Source organism: Volvox carteri (genome assembly GCF_000143455.1).
Source record: "Volvox carteri f. nagariensis unplaced genomic scaffold VOLCAscaffold_14, whole genome shotgun sequence".
Taxonomy (NCBI): Eukaryota; Viridiplantae; Chlorophyta; class Chlorophyceae; order Chlamydomonadales; family Volvocaceae; genus Volvox; species Volvox carteri.
The window spans coordinates 447,399-472,319 of record NW_003307557.1 but is presented as its reverse complement, the minus strand read 5'-3'; the positions used below and the strand labels follow the sequence as shown (position 1 = coordinate 472,319).

The window sequence follows — 24,921 nt, the reverse complement described above, 5'->3', positions numbered from 1 at the left end:
TTTTTTAAGTGAAGGGCGGTAAATGCGCGGCGATATGCATGCATTACTAAAGGCCGCTGTGGCGCAGCGCCTCCTGCCGTGGGTGCTCACTGAGGCGCAGTTGACCCGTCAAATGATCGTGGCTTTCATATGGGAAAACGACAGGCCGTATCGACCTTAAAATCCTGCATTAAGTTCCCGCAGCTGAGAAATTCCTACCTTACTGTGCTAACATTACTCAGGGCTTGGTCGAAAGTCAAGGAGGAGGACCGTTCCTTCCAGTCCAAACTCCGCGCCGCTCGTGACAAGATGTCCATGGATCTTACGGACATCAGCCTTGCCGTGCAAGTCTTTCAGGAAATCAACACGTTTACCGACTTGGTAAGCAGATCCTAAGTGTCGACCGGCGCAATAAGGAATCAAGACTATAAGGCTGCGGTATAGCAGCTGGGCCCCATTAAGGCCTACCGAGATGCTGGGAATGCGCTGTAGCGCGTATATGTACTAACGGTGTGTGCCGTATTGTACGACATCCTATATGTAATGCATGCCTAGCAGGCACGTTGTCTACGATCGCGTCCAATACTGATAAAAATCGATGTAGATTACCCTTGGAGCTCGTGCTGTAGGTCAGATTTTGGTCAACAGGATCTGGCACGTTATCGGTCCCAGTCGATAATGGCGGCAGCTTGTATAAGAGGGTTAGATTGAAATGCCCAGGGAGGTGCACTCATCTAGAAGATGCACCAAATTGTTTTTTTACCAACGTATCATCGAAATTATGTTTACGTTGTGTTCCGTGTGCCGTTTCAGCGAACTTACCTAGACAGCACACGTGTATATTCGTCTGCTTGGCATGTTCCCCTACGGATCATGGATCTCACGTTGTCGTGTTGCGTTTATTTTACCGCCTTACCATTCCAATATTTGTTTCCGCTTTTCGTGCACCGCATTCACCTCACCGTGCAGTCGGAGCTGGCACACGAGGGCGAGTCGCTCCTGGCGCGCATCCAGCAGCTTTCGGATACAGCCGGCAGCATTAACGAGGACGAGGCGCTTCTTGGTTGGGAGGTATGTGGGAAACAACAGGTTGCACACGCACAGGATGGCTGCATTCTCTTGGACATAAATCCCCTTTGTGGCTACGCTCCGTTCAGGTTACGGAGTGGCCTGCCATTCGGGAACTGTCGACGGATCTGGAGCCCTATGCATCATTGTACAGCATAACCAACGATTTTGGGCTTCGCTACGAGGAGTGGCTTTTTGGCCCTATCAAGGACCTTAACGCCGAAGAGGTCGAGAACAACGTTGGTGAATGGTTCAAGAAGGTGCGCGTGGCATTCACACATTCTTGTATGCCGTGTACTCGCTACTGCACGTCTTCGCTGGAATGGAACCGTTACTGTGTGGCCCCCTGCCTTTGCAGATGGTACGGCTCAGCAAGAGCCTTCCGCGGCCGGAGCTGCGCACCCTGGCAGAGACTACCCGTGCACGGCTTGAAGAGTTTAAGGAGAATGTCCCAATTATAATGGCCGTCTGCAATCCCGGTAGGGATTGTTTTGAAACTGACCGGAGTTCCATTCTCTCATTGACGTTGGATGCTTCTATGTAGGTATGCGTGGACGACACTGGGAGCGCCTTTCCATGGCACTCGGCACTCGTGTATCCCCGGGTGCTGACGGCGAGCTGAACCTCCAGAAGCTCTTGCTCTTGGGAATAACGTCCCACCTCGAGCTTCTGCAGGCAAGTACTTCCGACCGTTCGCAACTTTTCCCGCCGCCTTCCTGTAGTTGCTGATTTCGTCAACCAACACATTTTTGATCTGCAGGAGTTGAGTGATACGGCGTCCCGGGAGATGGCTCTTGAGCGATCATTGGACCGCATGGTGGCTGAGTGGGGTGGGGTCAAGTTTGAAGTCGTGCCCTGGAAAAATACGGGTGCGTCGGTAGTTTATTCAAATCACTTGTTTTATACTCACCTACGTCCATTTGTGAGGTTTAGGAGTTCCATGATTGGCAGCAAGGACTGACAGCATTTCATCTGTTCAGTGAAGGTTCAAAGAAGATCATGTCTCATACTCCTCACACGGTTGCCGTAGGTGGTACAATCCTCAAGGGCAGCAGTGTCGAGGAAGCACAAGTGCTCCTGGATGATCACGTGGTCAAGTCACAGGCCATGCTCAGCAGTCCGGCATCAGCGCCGTTCCTGGAACGTATTGAAGGCTGGGTGAGGAAGCTCTCCAACATGCAGGTATGTAGAGCTTTCGAAGCATGGTGGCTATGGACCACCGTTCTCATGCAAATAATAGGGTTTGGCACTACTGGTGACGCGACCATTGCCCCCGGGAGATCCCGGGATCGATACCAATTAGGGTCAAAAATCCTTCCGATGGTGGAAGGTATTGCGCCCCTAGTTGATGGACGGTGGTGACCTGGGATAAAGTTAACCTGCGAGCCGACCAGGAATGGAGTTGGGCCGCTGTCGACCCGGCAGATTCCGTTCGATGCTGGTGGTGGGTGCGGAACCTGAACTATCCACTGAGAAGTTGACTAGGGTGACTGGATGAGGGTGCCCCGAAATACCGGGGGAAGGCAGGGTTTCGCAGGGTAGCTGCCACGGGCGAAGATATACTCCCCTGTTAGAGCAAAAAAATAATGTTCGAAGTTTCCGCTGCTGGTGCTGGTAGTATTTCACGTAAAAGTGTGCTCGTCTCTTTGCTCATGTTTATCGCAGGATGTCATAGATGCCTGGATGGTGGCTCAGCAGAAGTGGATGTTCCTCGGCCCTGTCTATGGCAGCGAGGAGATCGCCAAGCAAATGCCCAAAGTATGCCAATATGGCTTTGGGTTATGGCGCCCACAGCGTTTCTGTGGGGGGCATTGCCTTGATGCATGATCCTTGTGGGGGGCTCATGCTTGCGTATGTTTACTACATTACCCTGCAAGTGCCTTGGGCTGGCGGTATTACTGCCATCGACGCTTTGTAACGCTGACTGCAGGAGCGTTGGGAGTTCCAGGCTGCGGACGCGCGGCTCAGGCTTATCATGCGGGCTGTGGAGAAGAGCCCAGAGGTCCTTTCGTTCACAGACACACAGCATTTGCTAAGCGACTTGCAGGTGGGTGCATGTGGCCCCATTCACAGCTAATCGGATGAACACGCACACTGATGTTGTTCACATATTTTCGTATTTTGCACTCGCAGAGCTGCAATATGTCTTTCAGCATTGTTGAACGATCTTTGGCGGCCTACCTGGAATCCAAGAAGCTCCTTTTTCCGCGATTTTTCTTTTTATCAAATGATGAACTTATCGAAATTCTCAGCGAAGCGAAGGAGCCTCTCCGTATACAGCCGTTCGCCAAGAAAATCATCGAGGCTGTCAAGTGAGTTAAGGAGTATTAATCTTCGCGTTCTTGTGCCCAGTGCAGTCTTGACATGTTCCAGGATAACCTCGGTTTTCATTCCTGGACAGGGAGTTCGAGTTTAACGCGGCGCAGGAGGTTACAGCCTTGATCAGTGTGGAAGACGAGAGGATACCGTTCGACCGCCCTGTCATTACAAGCAGCGAAATGGTGTCTGGTGTCGAGTTTTGGCTCATTAAAGTGGAGGAGCAGATGCGCGTCAGCGTTGCAACGGTCATGCGGCATGCCATCAAGGTAAGGTCGGTACTGGGTGTTCGCGCACGAACAATGAAAGTTTTAGAGGTTACAGAAACTTCTAGACCATCCGTAATAATTCCTCCGTTAAAATCAAACCATCCCTTGAATCATATGGATGGGATAAGAGTTCCTTTTGATCATATCCCACGCCGATCAACGCCGATCCTTCGTATGAAGGGACCCTCGTGCTTACCCACCATGTCGTACGTACGGCACGCCGTTCTGTCCTATAGACTTTGCCAAATTACATGTATAACTTTTATTGTATTCAACTCTAAAGCCAGAGAGCTACGAAGACTTATGTAAAATTAAGGATTGCTCCTCCGTGGTTCGTTAGTTCCAAATCCTGGCAAATACATCCAAAGTGCCTCCAAAACGCCTCCTCGTAGTTGCCATCTTACCCCCAGACACCAGTCTGGCCACAAGGGGCCTGTATCACGGCATATACAGCCCGAAACAAGCCGTGTCAGTTCCTTGCCCAGACTCGTGAAGGACGGCCCAGGCACGGCGTACGATTGTGCGGGCTGGGACTGAGGTTTTGAGGTAGCAGAGAAGGGGGTGGTCAAGTATGGGCAACTCCTAACCATTTGTCCCCGAACGCTAACCACCTACCACCAAGACCCTCACCCCGCGTACGGTCCTAGACTTACTTGTTTAGGATGGGCACGTGGGCCTCATGAATCACCTGGATCAGGCCAGCCGATGACTTACGGACACCGAAACCACCTTAGAAGCACTCTAGGATGAAGGCTGCGAGAGCTGGGTTAACCCACACGTGGCCTACCACCCGGCTGGGGCTTACTCTTACTCATCCATACTGGCCCGGCACACGCGGGTCGGCTGCACTCAACCCGCGACACCGGGCGGCCTTAGCGCCTCCACAGTGTCCCGTTCCCGTCGGGGGGCAGATCCAGGGATGTGGAGGCATGAATCCCCCCCCAAATATCTGGGACCATCCGACACATCGCTCAATCCTGGCGGACCGGGCCCAAGCCGCGTCCCGAGGAACGGAGATCGTAAACACGCACCCCAACAAAATTTATTCAACGGCTGTAAGGAAGATCCCTTTGCTGTGAATCTGCCGACCTGCAGGCATATCCAACTACTGCGAGGGCCAGCTGGATTTTGGAGTGGCCGGGCCAGGTGGTCCTGGCAGTGGCACAGGCCTACTGGACTATGGGCGTGGTGGAAGCCCTGACATCAAGCGGCCTCTTTGGGCTGGTTGAGTACGGAGAGCAGTGCCGGCGTGACCTCATGGAGGAGGTCATGCTAGTACGTGGTCACCTGAAGCCACTCGAGCGGGCCACCATTGGGGCCTTGGTCGTGTTGGACGTACATGCCCGCGACGTTGTCGCCGAAATGGTGAACGACAAGGTGCGTACAACTGGGTGTAGCAGACCTAAGCATTTCCTCTATGCCGTTGCGTCCTTCGTATGGAGCGGATGAGCAAGTAGCCGTGACCTCCTGTTGCGGTGATTCAGGTTTCCAGTATTGACGACTTCAGCTGGCAAAGTCGCTTGCGCTACTACTGGGAGAACAACACCATGCATGTACGGATGCTGAACGCGGAGTGCACGTATGGCTACGAGTACCTCGGCAACAGCTCCAGACTCGTTATCACACCGCTGACGGACAGGTGCTACCGCACGCTGTTGGGAGCTCATCATATGAACCTTGGAGGTGCCCCTGCAGGCCCTGCCGGTACGTGCTTACGAGTGAACCAGACAGCTCGACTGCTGTAGCGCAGCAATGTCTCACTTCCCGTACGTGCATTCAAACCTAGGCTTTTGTTTGTAACAGCGCTATGGAAAAAACCTTTATACATGTATGCTTTTCTCCATGTGGCGCATGATTGTAGGGACGGGCAAGACTGAAACCACCAAAGACCTGGCTAAGGCAGTGGCCATCCAGTGCGTGGTGTTTAACTGCTCCGACGGCCTGGATTACCTGGTGGGTGCATTTATATGCATGACTCGAGCCTCTAAGCTTCCTAGCATTTGTTTGTAGGGTTACCAATGCATGACGTGCACTGCTTAATACATGTTTGTGCTGTTTACAGGCCATGGGTCGGTTTTTCAAAGGCCTTGCCGCCAGCGGTGCATGGGCATGCTTTGATGAGTTCAACCGGATTGAGCTGGAGGTCTTGTCCGTCGTGGCGCAGCAGGTATGGTTTAATCTACGTGCCCTGTGTACAGCTGTATTGGATACAGAACTGAAATCCGGCGTATCTGCTGAGGACGATTTCAAGATCGAGAATGCCGTACAAATATGGCCTTACAATTATAATGTAATCCAGTAAGATCTATGCACAGCGTCTGCAGAGACCTTTTCAAGGATCATCCGTTTTGCATATGCCGTTACTTGCTTGATACGCGCTGCATATGGACCACCGCATAAGACCGCGCACCCCTGGTGTGTACGAGATGGTGCAGTCTAGAACGGTGTTTGTTAGGAGTTAATGGATGGGGGGACCGCGCGAGTGCATGCTTCGACCTTGAGAATGCCAAACGTCCCGCGATCCATATCATGCATTGCATGTTTCAGGGTGTTACTGTTGCGAGCTAGTTCATACCAATAGTTTCCGACTCCACATAGAAACAATTCCCGTCCCATACCCTTACCACCAAAACCTTCCTGCCGTGCATCTGTATGGTGCCAGGTCTTAACCATCCAGCGAGCAAAAGCTGCGGGAAAGAAGCGGTTCGTTTTTGAAGGTACAGACATGGTTCTTGTGCCGACCTGCAACGTCTTCATTACCATGAATCCGGGCTATGCGGGTCGGTCTGAACTGCCTGACAACCTCAAGGTGAGTCGCTTAGTTTTGTGAATGGGACTGCTGGAAAGTCGAAGGGCTGCTGGAAATATGTACTTAGGGTCCCTAGGGATTGTGATTGAGCGGTTGCGCATGTAAGGACCGACTCTTCACCGCTTTCCTGCTTTTTGGCAAAAAATGGCCTTCATTGAAGCAACTTTTTTGGGTTGACTTCTCTACGCCGCGGTCCTTGTCCCGTATATGCCACGCTCCAGGCCCTATTCCGGGATGTTGCAATGATGGTTCCTGACTACGCGCTTATCAGCGAGATCATTTTATACTCGTACGGCTATTTGGAAGCACGTGCCATGGCTCAGAAGCTGGTGCAGACTTACCGTCTCTGCTCTGAGCAGCTTTCCCGCCAAGATCATTACGACTACGGTAAGCTGCTAGTTTGGCCCATTGGTATGCATTTCAGCTTGCTCCAGGCACAGGAACTTTGCCTCAATCATAAGTTGGTAATTCTGTTTTCACGGGAGGATTTGTGCTACCGATGCCATTCTTATGACAGGTATGCGGGCTGTCATGGCTGTGCTGCGGGCCGCCGGCAACCTCAAGCGCCGATATGCGGGACACAGCGGCGATACCTACGGGGAGCCAATCTTGATGCTCCGTGCAATTACGGAGGTCAACTTGCCCAAGTTCCTTGACGAAGACGTGCCTCTATTCAAAGGCATCCTCTCGGATTTGTTCCCAGGTAAGAAACGCCCAGCCTGCTGGTAGCCGCATGCCTGATTCGGAAGGTTGGGCTGAGGATTATCAAAGAGGATCTCATCCTACAGCCATTCACTGAGCAGGAGTTAACAGACTTGTTTATCTGTTCCCGTGGTCCGGGTTGCAGGGGTCTCGTTACCGGCGGTTGACTACGGCGAGATGACTGAAGCTCTGACTCGCAACGCGCGTGCCCTTAACCTTCAGCCACTTCCCTCCTTCATCGAAAAAGCAATCCAGTTATACGAGATGATCGTCGTACGGCATGGCCTCATGCTCGTGGGACGGTCCTTCAGCATGAAGACCGTAGCTATACGTGTCCTGGCGGCTGCTTTGGGCGATATGTGTGCAGCAGGTACTGTAAGACACAAAGGCCTGTTGACCGTATGGTTGGAAATCGCGTAGCAACTCTTGTATTATGGCTCAGAGGCCATGGCTACGGGCACCAGTAGTAACATAGGCCTGGCGAAGCCTGGCCTGCGCATGGCTGCACATAGCACCTTGGAAATGTATGTGTGTCATGGGAAGATGGAGTGGAGTATAGGGTACCAGGTGTACTTTTCCTCGTTGGCCCTGATAGCGCACTGGTTTGCAATCTATCCTGTCACGCAGGTCATGGCGAGCAGAAGGTCAAGACGTTCACAATCAACCCGAAGGCTGTCACAATGGGCCAGCTGTATGGGCAGGACGACCCGCTGTCCAAGGAGTGGACGGATGGTGTCCTCGCAGTCGCCTTCAGGTGAGCAGAGTAGGGTTGCGACAACGCATCTCAGCTGCAGATCTGATGCGGTTATTCATCGGCTCCTCATGGAAACTTAAGTGGTTCTGATGGGTATGCACCCCTGCATGCCTGTCCGCACACACCGGGACCTTCGAACGGCTACCGTTGAAATATCGGTCAGTATACCCGGTTTAGCCTGCTTGTCAAAATGACAACGTGGAACACCTGCTAACGACACGACCCCGCGCAATCCATGTATGGCCGGCCTGAATGTGCAGGACCGCGGCGCGTGATACGTCACCTGACCGGAAATGGGTGGTACTGGATGGTCCAGTTGACGCGATTTGGATTGAAAACATGAACACGGTACTGGACGACAACAAGAAGCTGTGCCTTAACAGTGGTGAAATTATCGCGATGCAGGTAAGTGCGTATTAAACTCCACAACAGCAGCCTATTTCGCTACAATGTCTGGCATGCACGTTATCACAAGGTGGTTCCGTCGTACGGCTATCTGTGGTTGCGAAGGTGTCTCGCTACAGCATGGCTTTTCTGTTTCCGTGACTTGTCAGTCTTTGTGCACGTGGCCTCCTAAACCAGTTGGCTGCGTGCCTAGGAACCTGAATTGGTTGCTTCCCGTACCGCGCACTCTACGCAGGGTTTGATGAACATGATCTTCGAGGTGCAAGACTTGGCAGTGGCATCCCCGGCAACTGTGTCACGGTGTGGCATGGTTTATATGCAGCCTTCCCTCCTAGGCTGGAGACCGATTGTGCAGTCCTGGATGAATACGCTGCCCTCCGTTGTAACACAGGAGATAAAGTAAGTAGCCTCCGATAATATACATTTGCGTCATGCTTCTCCTTGCGTACGCAAGGGAGGACCTCGTGGGCAAACTGCATGTACAGCGTGTACGCATATATATGTCCAGGCACAGGCGATGCCTGAATGCATGGGGGGTGGTTGGGACTGCATTGTTGCAAGTTGCTAATTATGTCGGGCCTCTTAAGTTACAAGTTACAAGTTACAAGTGCCGCACGAGTGCGGGGGTGTCCGTCAAAGCTTAAGTTTGAGGCAGTCCCTTCATATATCCCATCCACAACTCTCTTGGATACCTGCAAATTGTTTTGTGCTTTCTCTGCTTTCTTTGGTGCCCACGTAGGGATCACCTCAACATGCTGCTGGAATGGCTCATCCCGCCCTGCTTGCGCCTTGTTGGCAAGGACTGCGTGCAGCCGGTAGCAGTCCAGGACATTAACATGGTCAGGAGTCTGACCCGCCTTCTCCAAGGTTTATTGCTGCCTCACCTGCAGCCACCACCGCCGCCTCCTGGCACACGACCTGCAGAGCGTGCGGCGCCTGAGAATCTTTTAGTCACGGTAGAATGCCTGTTCATCTTTTCGCTTGTTTGGAGTGTTGGAGCGGTCGTGGACTTGGCTGGTCGGTCTGCGTTCAGCAACAGCTTGCGGCAGTTTTTGCGCGGAGACTTTGGGGCATACAAGGCATACGTCACAGGCAATGCTTGCCCGGTCAAGAAGGCCATGCCAGCCGATGGAAGCGTGTATGACTGGGTGTATGACACGGCGACGGAGTCCTGGAAAGGTAAACTTCTGCATGCAACCCTAGTTACATGGTATATCATCAAAAATGCAGCTGCAGGGGCGTGGGCTTGATTTGGGTGATAGGTCGCGGGAGTTTTCAACATTTTGCGAGATGGCCCGGTGGTGGAATAAGCGGCTATCAGCTAAGGGTGCTACTGGCAACTCCTATGGTGTTGCACACTTGCTAGCTAGCAACTTTTAATGTTCGCCGTTACCACGCAAACATGAAGACATAACTGCATATGCATGTGCGTGTGCATTCCTTGACGTGCATTCGTTATTGTGTGGCTTGCTGCTGGAACGGCATTCGACAGCAGGTTCCACGTCCGTAAGCGCCAGGGGTTCTCCTCCTGCTGCCTTCACCTTTCCGTGTCATTTACCCACCCCGTCACCTGGCTCGTGCTTTCAGGGTGGATGGATTTGCGCAAGAGTGAACCGATACGCCCTGAGGCCGAATACAGCACAATCATTGTCACGACTGCTGATGTCGTACGGTACAGCTACCTTCTAGAACTCCAGGTCATCAACTATGTGCCGCTGTTATTCGTTGGGCCAACCGGCACTGGAAAGTCGGTCTACATCAAGTCCTTCCTGGCATCAAAGCTCGACCGGTCTGCATGGGTACATATGGTTTTCAACTTTTCAGCCCAAACAAGTGCGAACATGACTCAGGTGGGCCTGAAGGTCTACAATGCAGCGACGTCGCGCTGGCATTTCGCATGCAGGCTGTTCACCACGCTGGCTTAGGGGGGGTCAGTTGTGTTTACTTTGCTTCAGTGATGCTACTGCAGTTGCAGTTTACCTAGAGAACGCCTGATCGTCCGTTGTCTCAGGACTGCGTGTACCTGACATTTCCATTACCACAGGATATCATTGATGGTAAACTAGATAAACGCCGCAAGGGTGTTTACGGACCGCCTGTGGGCAAGCGCTGCGCCATATTTGTGGACGACTTAAACATGCCACAGCTAGACCGTTACGGTGCTCAGCCTCCCATTGAGCTTCTGAGGCAGGCCATGGACCACTCAGGGTGGTACGACAGACGAGATAACAGGTGCGCCTTGGAAGGCACAGCAGAAATGCTGATTGTTACACGCGCGCACTGCCCTCTAGGTTATTAACATGATCGTGGATTACCGTGTCATAAAACCCTAAGTCGTATTGCGTACTTGTACACGTCATGCAGCTTCCGCAAGCTTGTGGATCTGCAGTTCCTCGCGGCCATGGGACCCCCGGGCGGAGGGCGGAATCCGGTTACGAACCGGTACCTGCGTCACTTCCATGTGGTGCACGCCACTGAGTTTGACGCTGCGTCCTTGAAGCAAATCTTCGGCGCGCTCACGGACTGGTGGTTCAGCCGGTGCAAGTAAGTGTACGTATCTGCGGGTGTGTGTCTTCTGTAAGGACAGGGTTGCCTACATACTAGGGTGGAAGGCGTAGAAGAATTATCCACAATGCGGACGAATCATCTTTCTTGTCCATGAAACGGAGTCATTCCAGATTGTGTGGTTTTGATCCACCCCAGGTACAAGTCTGAAGTGGTTGGGCTGCGGGACAAACTCGTCGCGGCGAGTTTGAAGCTGCATTTTGCAGTTTCGGAAAATCTGCTTCCGACCCCAATGAAGTCCCATTACGTGTTCAACCTACGCGACCTCTCAAAGCTTTTCCAGGCAAGTGGTTAAGCGTCGTCCCTTGCATCACTTTTTACGTTCTGTGAACGGAGGTCACACCCCTGTAGGGTATGTCGTTCGTCGGCGAGGCATTGGACAACGACCCTGAGCGGCTGCAGAGACTATGGGTCCACGAAGCACTACGCGTCTACCACGACAGGTTGGTGGATGACGCCGATCGTAACTGGATTGCAAAGCAGATACGTGCAAATGTCGAGGACCATTTTGGCAGTCGCTTTGATAAGGTAAGAATGGGCCCGATGTGCTATCGTGCAGTTTGGTAGGTCCAGCACAACTGCTTAAGCTATACTGCCCTGTGGCAGCAAGGTGTAACCGACTCTGGAACCCGTGCAGCTGCTGTCACGCCTAGCGGATGAAGGCCACGAGAGCACGGTACACGTAGGTGCCCCCCAGCTCCGCCGCCTTCTGTTTGCTGATTTCCTCATCCCCGGCGCGGAGCCACGCCGCTATGACGAGGTCATGGACTTCGAGCGGTTGACGGCGGTAGTCGGCGAGTATTTGGCAGACCTTAATGCAGGTACGTGCAACCACAATGACGTTCAGATTGTACCAAACACGATACCTGTCTGGGTGGTGCATGGATGATGGCATAATGGTGAAATCTTATCTAATTTCTTTGTGTTGCAGGCAGCAAGAAGCCACTGAGCTTGGTTCTTTTCCAGTTCTGCTTGGAACACGTCTGCCGAGTGGCACGTACCATCCGCCAGCCTGGAGGTCATGCGTTACTCGTCGGTGTGGGTGGAAGCGGTCGTCAGAGTGTGACGCAGCTAGCAGCTTTCATTGAAGACTTCCTGGTAGGTCTAGGCTTGGGGTTGCGTGATACGGGCGGCGAAGCATTGCACCTTGTGGCAAGCACTTAGAGATGCAGCTACATGAGATGGTGGAGGGCGTCTGCAATTACCACCTGTACGCCGCCAACCTCACCTGACACCCAGGTGTCACGCGCCTCAACCCGTACGCTATCGGAAATGCAAATGTTTGAACTTGCATTCAAACCCTATTTAATCGATTGACCCCGTGCCATGCATGTCCAGCTTTTCACTATCGAGGTCAGCAGCACCTACGGAATGACAAACTGGCATGACGACCTTAAACTCGCCCTGCGGACGGCCGGCGAGAAGGGCAAAAATGCGGTCTTCATGTTCAGCGACAGCCAGATATTGGACGAAACAATGGTGGGTGAGATTGTTTGAGATGTTTGCAGGTTGTCGCCCGTGCCTACCTGCTGCCTACCCGAAACGCATGTGGTTGTCCCTAACCCTCTTCCAGGTCGAGGAGCTCAGTAGCCTCTTGAACACGGGCGAAGTTCCAAACCTCTTTGATGCTTCTGAGCTGATTGCCATAGGCGAGACGTTGCGCCAACGCGCCCGAACAGCTCGAATGGACGGCAGCCGTGCGGACATCAACAACTTTTTCGTGAATCAGGTCAGTGTCTGGCTACTCACTAACCCGGGCAATTGGGAACACTAAGAAGGAAATGTCGCACTTGAGGGCTGCTTTTGCGTTCACAGGTTCGACAACACTTGCGTGTGGTGCTCTGCTTCAGCCCGGTCGGTGACGCTTTTCGAGAGCGCCTGCGCCGATTTCCATCACTGACTACCTGCACAACTATAGACTGGTTTACGGTCTGGCCAAATGATGCCCTGGCTTCAGTGGCGGAGCAGGCCCTCGGCGAAATGGCACTTGAGCAACAACTGCGTCATCAGCTAGCCGATCAGTGCGTCCGTTTCCACCTTACGGCACGAGCATTGACTGACAGGTACGATGCGGGGCAGGTCGGGTTAAGGCTCGCGGTTCGAGCCGTCTGCTGACCGCGGTTACGTGTGTGTGTGTATGTGTGGTTGTTATAGTGGCTCCAGACTCACAAAGAGTAGAGCCAGCGGGCCAGCGGGCCGTGCAATGCACCTGTTACGATGAGGGCAAACAAGACTCCCACCCAGACCAGGCAACGCAAGTCACCTAGACAGCCAAAACCAAACCCAAAGGAAAGGCTCAGAACCCGCAACCACTGGGGACTTTGCCATTAGACTCCTAAGTGGCAAAAGTCTTCGGGCCCCCACCAGAAGGCCCATGAGGAAATACTGATAAGAACTTGCACGTTGTTACTAGATGAGGCCTGAGCCCCAAAAGCCTCCCAATAAAAAGAAACCAAAAAAAGAATAAAAAATAGGTGATAGCTGATCGTCCATCGGCGGCCTCTCCCGTTACTGTTACGTGTTCCTAGAGCAGGTATAGGTTTCCCCTCGGACCAGGTGCCTCTGCGCATCCTGTCTGCTTCAAGGCAAAACTGTATAGGATGCGTTCCCCATGTGCCATAGTAGCTAGCAATAGCAAAGGTTTCGTCCTCTTCGGGTTCCTGTTCCATGTGGTTATGCTTGCTTTTCCCCCGGGTTCTTTCCGGGCTCACTCCTGTCCTGTCCGTTCGCGAGGTTTGTGGATGCTTCTCCTTTGGGTATCATCTTTGTTTTTTGCCGCCCTTTTGTAATTGTTCGGGTCCCTACCTTCTTCTCCGGGTCCGTTTCTTCTCACCTTGATTGCGCCATTGATGAACCCGTCCTCACCGAAAGAATAGTGTTATTGGGCTCATCCACTCGTTGTGGTACGAAATGGTTGTGTATTATTCATTGACGCCTGACAGCGATGTGAGCACACCATATCGTCTGCCCACGTCCCAACTTTTCAGGGTTTGAGGTTCTAGGGTTTTGAAGTGACATCGATTGTGTGTCATGTGTAGCATCCACTTCGGAGCTGCGAAGGAGAGGCAAGACCCTCCGCTTCTTTGTCTCTGTCTTCTCAGGTACCGCCGTGAGGCCAAGCGCCACTATTACGTGACACCGACCAGCTACCTTCAGTTGCTTGATTGCTTCAAGGCACTTCTTCGTCGCCAGCAACAGGCAGTATCTGCTCAGCGGCGGCGGTATGAGGTCGGGTTGGAAAAGCTCGCCGCGACTGAAGAGCAGGTGCGAATTCTGTTATTTATTGTCTACATACCCTGCATCGACTAGACATGTTATTCCTTATGGCGCAGGTCCTGCTTATGCGCAAGGAATTGGAGGAGAAGCAGCCACGATTGATTATTAGTGGTAAAGAGACGGAGGAGCTAATTGCGCTGGTGGAAACGCAAACAGTGGAGGCGGATAAGGTCAAGACCATGGTTGAGGTAAGAATTGTGGTGTCTACAAAAGTGACGGCCTTTATGTTCGCCCGCCTTTATGTTCGCCCTGTGAGTCGCGCATGCCCTGGGGATACACACGTCATACACGCACGGGAGTATGGGGAAATCAGTACCATGTGGATGTTTTTTACCAATCAAACCCACAAAAGAGCTTCAAGAAGCTGGCCATAGCTGTTTATGGTTTTCCCTAACCTGTTTGGCAACGGCAGGCTGAGGAGGCCAAGGCCAAAGAGGAGGCACGAAAAGTCGGCGTGATAAAGCAGGAATGTGAGCACGACCTTGCGCAAGCTATGCCCGCTTACAATGCTGCAATCAAGGTGAGGTGAAACGTTTGCTGCCAAGGTCGGGACCAATCAGGTTCCAGGCTTGCCTTTTAGCACTGGCTTTGTAGACAGGAACACCCCAAAAAGCTTGGTACGCCGACCTGGGTTTGCGTATGACCAAAATGCCTGACATGATAATACTCCTGACGAGGCGTGGTTTCGCCGTACTTTCTTAACATGCAGGCCCTGAACACGCTCACCAAGAACGACATCAGCGAGGTCAAGGGCATGAAAGCACCACCAATGCCTGTAAGGCTTGTCATGCAGGCTGTGTGTCTCCTGAAGGGCTTGCAGCCTACCAAGGTGAAGGACACCAACACCGGCAAGTTCATCATGGACTGGTGGGAGACATCGAAGCGCATGTTGAGCGACATGGGCTTCTTGGACAGCCTGATGACGTTTGACAAGGTAGAGGGGACCCCTGCCTATCTGTAGCACAAGGCCTGACGGAGGCAAGCGGACAACTGCCTGCGTGTCCTTACATGTGACCTCCCTTTGGGCCCCATGGGTATCGAACCATTTACGCAGGATACCATCGCCCCGGAGATTATTCAAGCACTACAGCCCCTCCTCTCACACCCAGACTTTCAACCTGCCAAAATCAAGAAGGTCTCGCAAGCGGCATTTGGATTGTGCAGCTGGGTGCGGGCTATGGACACGTATGACCGCGTTGCAAAGATTGTTGCCCCAAAGCGTAAAGCCTTACAGGTGAGTGGATATATTGTATGGCAGTGTGGGCTACGGTTGCCTGCCAGTCGAGGGGAAGTCGTGCATACAAGACAGCGACGTCCGTTTTTGTTTACTAGTTGACAATGTGCCATACCGTACTCGGCTTTTGGGCGCAACGGCGGCTTATTGAAACGGCCATGCTGCAGTTGTACTCAATATCACGATGTTTTGTGTAATCATCGTCCCTCTGCTCTTCGATGCCACGTCTGCCTCTCACAGGTTGCGGAAGAGCAGCTAGCGGTGGTCAAACAGCAGCTTGCTGCAAAACAAGCAGAGTTGCAAGCTGTTGCAGATCGGCTCGCAGGTCTCCAAGCTAAGCTCGAGGCAGCCAAACGAAGGAAGGCGGAGCTTGAAGCGGATGTAGCGCTCTGTGAGGAGAAGTTGGATCGCGCAACGAAGTTGATGGCCGGGCTTGGCGGAGAGAAAGCAAGGTGGAACCAGAAAGTGGACGAACTGGGCGACCAGTTTGTCCGTCTCATTGGTAGGTGATATTACAGCACGCCTGTACCGGCCATAAGCTGGCCGGCCGGATCCCAGAAGCTTTTGTTGAAACACAGCATCAAAGCGACATCGGCGCAGGACTGGACGCATCCTTTTCGTGTGATGATACAATGCAATACAGGATTCGGGGGATATGTAAATAATCTAAATGTTGGGTCGATAGTGTGTCACTTTGGAAGTAAAGCCAGCGGTGGATTCGAATAGTCCATGTGTCCCCAGTATCCTGGGCCCCAGTATCCTGGGCCCCAGTATCCTGGGCCCCAGTATCCTGGGCCCCAGTATCCTAGGTCCAGGATAACAATGTGCGTAACCTATTTCAACCTCATCTCCCACCCATAACGGTGAAGGTTTTGGCGGCGCCCATACTGCGGAAATCCGAACGTTTTGCAAACGCACACATGCGCGGTTGTAGCTTGTCCCGCGGCTGTTGTGCATCAGCAGCTGTGGTAGATGTGGCCTACTGTACGACAGCTGCTATAGCAGCCGAACAGCAACCGGCGCCATTTGCTATCATTTTTTTGCAGGTGACATGCTTCTTTCTGCTGGTGTAATTGCGTACTTGGGCGCCTTCAGCTCAGAGTACCGTGCACAAGCTGTTAGCACATGGGTGACCCAGTGTGCGGCCCGAGCTATTCCCTGCTCGGAAGTCTTCTCGCTGCTAAGTGCATTGGGTAACCCGGTCTCCATGCGCCAATGGGCCATTTGGGGCCTACCGAAAGACGATGTCAGCGCGGCAAACGGCATTATTGTCATGGAGAGCTCCCGGTGGCCGTTGTGCATCGACCCCCAGGTAATATTGGGCATTGACGATTTCTTGTTCGGAATCCAAGTCCTGCAACGCTGCGGTGGACTTGATTGAGGTGCCTGAATATCGAAAAGCATTCCGGTCACACACTTGCTGATGCACCCCTGCTAATTGTTGTTGGGATCCGACTTCTGCTTCAGGGCCAAGCAAACAAATGGATCCGCAACATGGAGGCTACTCGCCATTTGCTTGTGCTTAAGCCTGCTGCTGATCCCAACTACCTGCGATCGCTGGCAGCAGCCCTGCCCTTGGGTACGCCGGTGCTCCTTGAAGGCCTAGGAGAAAGACTTGATGCTTCGCTGGAGCCAGTCTTGCTGAAACACACATTCAAAAGTGTAAGTTTTCTTACTGTGGGAGCTTTGCTGGGTTTGCATCCATATGCAGTATCTTTTTCACCTACGAGAGCTGCCTTAGCATCTAGCGCCTGAGCTCCTAAAACTTGTTCGTTAGGGTGTTCCATCTGGCAGTTTTCTCCAACCCTAACCCTGATAACATTGCCGTCGAGGCAAGCCGCCAGTGGATGCCGGATAACCTAGTTGGAAGCCCCCTGTGGGATACGTCCATGGACGTGCCCATCCAATTGGTGGCAACGTAAACCGTTGGTTTGGTCTGGGGACGACAATGAAATGTATATATGCCCCCCCTTCAATCCATTTCTTATAGTTTGATGAAACTTTAAGGCCACTTGCCACTACTTCAGTCTTTTGTGTACTGCGTGTGTTTGTCTCCTAGGGACGCGATGTACGTGTGCCCCTGCAAGACAGCATCTTTGTTTTCATGCCTTTTGCATGCTTGCAGTCTGGTATACAATGCGTCAAACTCGGCGACCAAGTCGTTGAGTGGGGTTCAGGCTTCCGACTCTACATGACAACGAAGCTCCGAAATCCTCACTACCCCCCGGAGGTACGTGACGCCTGCTGCACATCACGTGTAATGAGTCCGTCTTATCGAAGAAGACGCGATTACTCTTGAAGTCAGGCTCAGCGTGCTGGGAACCAGTGCTGAACGTTCTTTGCTATGGTAGGAGCGTAGTCCTGCTCACTAATAATGGCATGATTGTGTTTACGCAGGTGTGCACACGTGTGGTCCTACTGAACTTCTGCATCACGCCAGCTGGACTTGAAGATCAGCTTCTTGGGATTGTGGTTGCTAAAGAGAGACCAGAGCTCGAAGAGGAAAAAAACAAACTCATCGTCGCAGGTGCGCTGCGTGGATCCTTGACACGAATCTGCGTGTATGGTATGGGAGAAGCCCCAGACAGAGCATGCATGGCAGAAACTTTCTACCGTAAAGTGTAAATGCTTAATGTGTGGTAATCATGCGCAGGTGCTGAGAACTCCCGTAAGCTGCTTGAGATAGAGGATCAAATCTTAGCAGTCTTATCAGCCAACCAAGGGTCAATCCTCGACGATGGAGAGGCAGTCACAGTCCTGCAGAAAGCAAAGCAGCTCAGCGACGAGATTGCCAGCAAGCAACAAGATGCTGCAAAAACAGAACAAGCTATCGATAAGGTTTGTGTGCGCAGACGGTACACCCTAACTGGATGGCTTCATGGGTCTAACTCGGCGTCTCTGTGCAGGCGCGCACTGCCTACCAGCCGATCGCAAAGCACGTTTCTGTGCTGTACTTCTGCGTTGCTGAGCTGCTCAACATCGATCCCATGTACGCGTTCTCACTCACCTACTTCATTCAGCTGTTCCTTCGTTCTATCGATGAGAGCCAACATCACACGTTGGTGCCGAAGCGGCTGGCGCTTCTGCAGGACCATTTCACTTTCTTCCTGTACGCGAATGTCTGCAGGTGGGTCGATCGTACATGAATATTATGCCTTATCAACATGAGACTTTCGGGGAAACGGCCACGCGCAAGCAACCAGCCCTATTAGCGACCTACCACCAAACTCCCCTAACAATTGGAAGGCCCAGGGCTCTCGGAAACTTGGCCGGTCAAGAGGTCGGCATGAATCACCTGGATCAGGCCAGCCGATGACTTACGGACACCGAAACCACCTTAGAAGCACTCTAGGATGAAGGCTGCGAGAGCTGGGTTAACCCACACGTGGCCTACCACCCGGCTGGGGCTTACTCTTACTCATCCATACTGGCCCGGCACACGCGGGTCGGCTGCACTCAACCCGCGACACCGGGCGGCCTTAGCGCCTCCACAGTGTCCCGTTCCCGTCGGGGGGCAGATCCAGGGATGTGGAGGCATGAATCATAGCACACTGCCAGTGCGCCTCGATCCGATCCCAGTGACATCCCTGTTTGTTGCAGAGCACTGTTCGAGAAGGACAAGTTGCTATTTGCCTTGTTGCTGGCAATGAGCATCCAGGTGGCGGCCGGCACACTGGCACCCCAGCTGGTGCAGTTTATGGTGACAGGTGCGGTGGCATGCATAGCTTCGGCAATCCTGCGTTGTGCACATGCACGATGGCATGATGGTAATTTCACGGGCGTGGGCGGTTTACAACGATGATGTGGGTTGCTAATACTGATTGTGAGCTTCTTTGCCCTATATTGCTGTAGGGGCCCGTTCCATGGACAATCCACATGCGAACCCTTCGTCTGGCTGGCTGAGCGACCAAGCTTGGTCGAACTTATGCGAGCTGGAAGGCACTGGAGAGGCCTTCAGTGGGCTTCGTGAGAGCATCACTGTCCACAATGAGCAGTGGCACGCAGTGTATAACGGCACTCAGCAGGTGTGCATGTATGCAGTTTTTCCAAAGGGTCGCCTCCGGCGCATAGGTCCGTCATATTATAGGTCCGCTCTATCTTGTATCTGTAAAACCCTGAGTCATTGGAAGTTTATTCCCCCCGGCCGACCGAATCGAATATGATCACGCCCGTCCCACGTCCAACCAAAGATACGCGTTCATGGATTGCTGTCCTTTTGTGTTGAATGCTGTTAAATCTGTTCCAAAGCATTTTTTTGGTCATCCGCCTGCGTCATCAATAGTGCTGCTGCCGTATTTGTTTGCAGGAACTGCCTGGAGGAATGCAAGAGCGGCTGGACCCGTTCCAGCGTTTGCTGCTAATCCGGTGCCTCTCACCTGACAAATTGTTACCTGCTGCCGCTGCCTACGTGGCGGGTAGCATGGGGACACGGTACGTATCGGAAGATGTTGCCCACTGGAAGCTTGGATAATATGTCTGAATGTGCCCCTTCACCCATGCCGTGGTCCTAAAAGGAGTTGTGTGTTGCTTCCTGCGGCGAGCCCAGCTGATGTTGATGTTGCATACCACTTTGGCCCCATCACATCAGGTACATCGAGCCCCAGGATTTCAAGCTGAGTTCCATATTCATGGACAGTACGTCATCTGTGCCAATTGTGTTTGTTTTATCGCCTGGGACGGACCCAATGGCCGACTTGCTTGCTTTTGCGGAGGAGAAAAGGAAGCAGGTGTGTCGGCCGACGGACGGTTGTAAATGCAAAACATACGATAACCTAAACAGAGGAGCAGCTTGCTAGGACACCAACCTCGGCGCCGCAAGCAACAAATAACACAGCGAACGTTGTGTCATGTGTACGCAGGTCGAGGCCGTGAGCCTTGGGCAGGGCCAAGGGCCAATCGCGGAACGGTACATTTCTCAGGGCATCAAGGATGGGCGTTGGGTTGTTCTGCAGGTAAGGCAGGTGCAGCTGTGAACAGGATATTGTTACGTAGTTGCCGCCGTCCCTTTCATGCCCTGCAATCCTGCAATGATGGACACACACACCCAAGGCACGTGGCCAATGGACTCTCGCTGAACAAAGGGGCGGAATCCTTTACAGCCCTTGGCTAGACGGATGTCCCAGGTGTATATCTAACAAACGGGAGGATTTGAGATCGTCCCGTAACTGACGCCGGTTGCTTGCTTGTGTATTATTATTATCCTACAGAACTGTCATCTGGCCAAGTCATTCCTGCCTCGGCTTGAGATCGTTTGTGAGCAGCAGCTAACAGCTGGAGACGTCCACCCAGACTTCCGCTTATGGCTTACATCGTACCCGTCTGACATCTTCCCAGCCTCGGTACTGGAAAATGGCCTAAAGATCACTAACGAGCCACCGAAAGGACTCAGGGCTGGTAAGCTCGGGCCAAGGCCACACTGGCAGGTTTGGCTGTCAGTCTGTGTGTGTGTGTGTGTGTGTATGTGTGGATATCGAGGCAAGGGCACGTGAGGCCACAGTGTGCTGATAGCCGCAATCTCGGCACCCGACGTTGTGGTAAATCCCATAGCCCACCTAATAATAACTACCACAAGTGGGTGGGCTATGGGCTTTACCACAACGTCGGGTGCCGAGACGGCAAGCAGCTCTGAGGCGGATGGGTTTCCTAGGTTGCGGGCTAGGAGCCTTCTTACCGATGGGGGCCTTCTAAGCTAATGACTGCGACATGTCTGTCCCAGGGATGGAGCGCATCTACAAGAGTGAGCCACTGTCTGACAAGACATTCCTCGACGGACCCATACGGCAGCCGCAAGCATTCAAAAACTTGGTTTATGCTTTGGCATTCTTCCACTGTGTTGCTGTCGGCAGGAGGTGAGGCTCTGCTTTCCTGTATGATGTGTGGGACAGGGGGGTATATCTCCACCCGTGGCAGCTACCTGGCAAAACCCTGCCTTCCTCGGTATTTCGGGGCACCCTCATCTAGTCACCTTAGTCAACTTCTCAATGGATAGCTTAGGTTCCGCACCCACCACCAGCGTCCGACGGAATCTGCCGGATCGACGGCGGCCCGACTCCATTCCTGGCCAGCTCGCAAGCCAGCTTTATCCCAGGTCACCACCGTCCATCGACTAGGGGCACTTTACCCTCCACCATCGGAAGGATTTTCGACCCTGACAGGTCTCAATCCCGGGGTCTCCCGGGGGCAGTGGTCCGTCCCTTACCAATAGTGTGCGCATGTATGTATGTAAGAGTTGTGTACCTGGGGGGTGTATACCGCCTTTCGCTTGTGTGCGACTCTTGGACGTTTTCTGCGCATCACAGGAACTACGGCCCTGTAGGCTGGAACATCCCCTATGCCTTCAATGAGAATGACCTGCGAATCAGCTTGCGCCAGTTGAAGGCATTCCTGGACGAGTCGGAGACACCGCCGCTCCGGATGCTGATGTACACAGCGGGAGAGTGCAATTACGGAGGGAAGGTAATCGGATGTGGGATTGATGGCTCTCATTCTGCAAGCGGAACAAACGGTGTTGTCTCTGTGTATGTTTGTCTGTAACGTCAAAGTGCCTATGCATCTCTTACCTCGACGAATCCTTCTGGAATGCCGCTTTAAGGGCCTCCATGGGGCGGCAACGTTATTTCCCTTACATCCTGCACGTCTGGTCCATTCCGGTATAACAGGTCACGGACGCCAAGGATAGGCGGACGCTGATGACCCTGCTGGCGGTGTACTACCGGAAGGAGGTTGCAGCAGCAAATGTGGGGCAAGCTGGGAATGGCGACGTGAAGTTTACTCCAAGTGGAACGTACCGTATCCCTCGCCTCGGTGGGTAGGAATGGCATCGAGCGCCAAGCAGTTCCTTTTGCCCCTTTGCTGTTCTCTGTAACGAATCCTAACAACGGTTAGAAATGGGTTGTTTGAACAACTTCTGGGTTGGGAACGCCTTCTTACGTAGAACTGTCGGCCGTCATATGTGCACCTCTATGTGGAGTGCACCGCCAAACGCTGCCGGGGGAGGTGTCGTATCCACAGTCGTCGCTATATGGGTGGGGGTTTGGTGCCCCTTTCACCTCGCACCTAGTTTGCTATTACCGGGTGTTCATTCATAGATTGTGGTTCTATGACTGCAGCAGCTGGTTGGCACTCGCCTGTAGCATAGAAGTAATAGATAGGGTTTGGCACTACTGGTAACGCGCGACCATTGCCCCCGGGAGATCCCGGGATCGATACCCGTTAGGGTCAAAAATCCTTCCGATGGTGGAAGGTGTGCGCCCCTAGTTGATGACGGTGGTGACCTGGGATAAAGTTAACCTGCGAGCCGACCAGGAATGGAGTTGGGCCGCTGTCGACCCGGCAGATTCCATTGGATGCTGGTGGTGGGTGCGGAACCTGAGCGATCCACTGAGAAGTTGACTAGGGTGACTGGATGAGGGTGCCCCGAAATACCGGGGAAGGCAGGGTTTCGCAGGGTAGCTGCCACGGGCGAAGATATACCCCCTGTTACACACATAAGATAATAGGGACAACAACGGTGTGGCGGCCGGACACTACTGTGTGGGGCAACACTTGAGCGCCTGTTAACGCGTCGTTGCAGTGCGTGTAAAAGGGGGGAAGGGAGGAAATTGGGCATCTTTGCTCCTGTATACCTACACCACGATATAGAGTATATAGCCACTGCTAAAAGCCGTGTTCAACCAACTGTACTGAACCGAGTGCGTGTACCGACACTTTTTGGTGACTAGGTGACTACGCTCACTACCTTTCAGTGCTCTCATCTTTACCCCTTGGAGAGGCACCTCCGGAGGTGTTTGGTCTCCATCAGAATGCGGCCATTACGCGTGATTTGGCGGAGGCCCGACAGCTGCTGGACAGCCTTGCGCTGACGACTGCCACGTTGGCAGCGACCAGCGACACGGCTGCAGATCACGGTGAGCCATATGAGTGGCCTACTTGTAATGGGATGTGAGCCATATCAATGAACTACATTAGGGGGCTAGATTCTCTGTTGTTTTTTTGGCACAGCTACCAACATGTTTGAAGTTTGTTCACCTGCAGGTCTGCAGCACGGTGAAGAAGCAGCATCTCCTGCTGGAGGGGATGTCGTCCATGGTGGGGGGGTTTTGAGAGCCATCACTGCAGAAATTCTTGCAAAGCTTCCCGCTAACTTTGATATCGAGGAGGCTTCGAAGAAGTACCCTGTCACATACCTCGAGTCTATGAACACAGTGCTCGTGCAGGAGCTGGTTCGGGTCAATACGCTCTTACAGGTAGGTGGGGTTGGGGATCCGCCAGTCCCATCATCCTTCCTGTCATGACCGCTTTGAACATAGAGAGCTTGTCGCGATAGAGCCCCATAGGCTCAAACCTGCCGCTTTGTTTATTTAATTTTGAAGGTCATCCGCACCAGCCTTGAGGAGCTCACGCGTGCTTTGCGTGGTGAGGTCTTGATGAGCAGTGAGCTGGAGCGCGTCTCGCATTCCTTGAATGCGGGTAAGGTGCCGGAGCTGTGGTTGGCCAAGTCCTTCCCTTCCTTGAAGCCCTTGGGCCCGTACGTCAAGGAGCTCCTGGAAAGGGTCCAATTCTTCTTCACGTGGCTTCACGAGGGCCCGCCGGTCGTCTTTTGGATCAGTGGATTCTTCTTCACGCAGGTACGCCGCTCTGTACCGCCATGCGAGTAAGCTGACAGCTGGCGCTGGACCTGCTAGGGCACGCAACAATGCTAAGCCATGTATGCGAACTGGGTGCCTAGATTGGGCTTGAACCCTGGTTTTAAATGTTATCACAGGCTTTCCTGACCGGAGCTAAGCAGAACTACGCACGCAAGCATCGTCTACCAATAGATCTCATCGACTTCCAGCACGTGGTCTGCGATGGGCCTGACGACGCCTTGAGGGCGCCCGAGGATGGCGTCCTGTGCAGCGGCATGTTCTTGGAGGCAGCTGCGTGGGACATCGTGGGGCATCGCCTCTGTGAGAGCGAACCGCGAACCCTTTTCGTCCAGCTGCCGCCAGTCCACTTCTGCCCTGCTAAGATTGGGGAGGAGAACGAGAACCTACAGGTAAAGTTGCACCTTGTTGCCTTCTGTGTGGTTGATGCCTGAAAGCAAGTGCCCTGCAGCGTGCATCTGCCGTACGATAATTCTCACTCCTTGTTGCCTTCCGCCGCTGTTGTTGGCCACAGCTGCAGGAGGGTTGGGTGCTGTACTCGTGCCCACTCTACAAAACCAGCGAGCGGCGCGGAGTTCTGTCGACGACAGGCCACTCCACGAACTTCGTTTGTGATGTGGGCCTCCCCTCTTCCCAGCCTGAATCACATTGGATCCTCAGAGGAGTTGCGCTACTGACGTCCCTAGATTCGTGATGAATGAGGAATGCTGTCGCGCGTGTGTAGGTGTCGGGGGTGTGCAGGTGTAGGTGTGAGATGGTGATGATGATGCATCATGGTGGTGTTAATAAGTGAACACTGGCCGGGGCAAGCCTGGCGTGCGTTGTCAAGGGTGGGTTGTCAAGGGGACTGGAGCGTATTATTCCTGTCGCTGTATGCGCGAGCTATCGAGGAGTAAGGT

The 24,921-nt window shown here is 53.1% G+C and overlaps 1 protein-coding gene across 1 annotated transcript; it reads left to right on the top strand.

The window, feature by feature from the left end:
- Positions 1 to 1,052: 1,052 nt before the first annotated feature.
- VOLCADRAFT_59234 (flagellar inner dynein arm heavy chain 11) lies at positions 1,053 to 24,716 on the top strand (the record flags this gene model as incomplete). Its single annotated transcript, XM_002949434.1, is given in 58 exon segments — positions 1,053 to 1,307; positions 1,406 to 1,526; positions 1,592 to 1,651; positions 1,728 to 1,927; positions 2,095 to 2,229; positions 2,713 to 2,805; positions 2,978 to 3,094; positions 3,181 to 3,359; positions 3,449 to 3,632; positions 4,728 to 5,009; positions 5,117 to 5,336; positions 5,494 to 5,585; positions 5,695 to 5,799; positions 6,295 to 6,441; positions 6,663 to 6,828; positions 6,959 to 7,144; positions 7,289 to 7,513; positions 7,771 to 7,897; positions 8,158 to 8,302; positions 8,538 to 8,701; positions 9,042 to 9,481; positions 9,890 to 10,152; positions 10,347 to 10,534; positions 10,667 to 10,840; positions 11,006 to 11,157; positions 11,204 to 11,226; positions 11,240 to 11,412; positions 11,540 to 11,688; positions 11,799 to 11,965; positions 12,206 to 12,346; positions 12,441 to 12,596; positions 12,683 to 12,930; positions 13,969 to 14,131; positions 14,200 to 14,331; positions 14,556 to 14,663; positions 14,853 to 15,077; positions 15,198 to 15,377; positions 15,618 to 15,879; positions 16,424 to 16,689; positions 16,845 to 17,039; positions 17,503 to 17,607; positions 17,775 to 17,904; positions 18,031 to 18,215; positions 18,284 to 18,504; positions 18,978 to 19,084; positions 19,230 to 19,402; positions 19,684 to 19,808; positions 19,966 to 20,104; positions 20,243 to 20,329; positions 20,585 to 20,771; positions 21,094 to 21,226; positions 21,677 to 21,833; positions 22,037 to 22,166; positions 23,099 to 23,297; positions 23,482 to 23,623; positions 23,750 to 24,004; positions 24,142 to 24,414; positions 24,543 to 24,716. The coding sequence occupies 58 exon segments, from the start codon at positions 1,053 to 1,055 to the stop codon at positions 24,714 to 24,716; spliced, it is 9,930 nt and encodes a 3,309-aa protein (XP_002949480.1).
- Between the last annotated feature and the right edge of the window lie 205 nt (positions 24,717 to 24,921).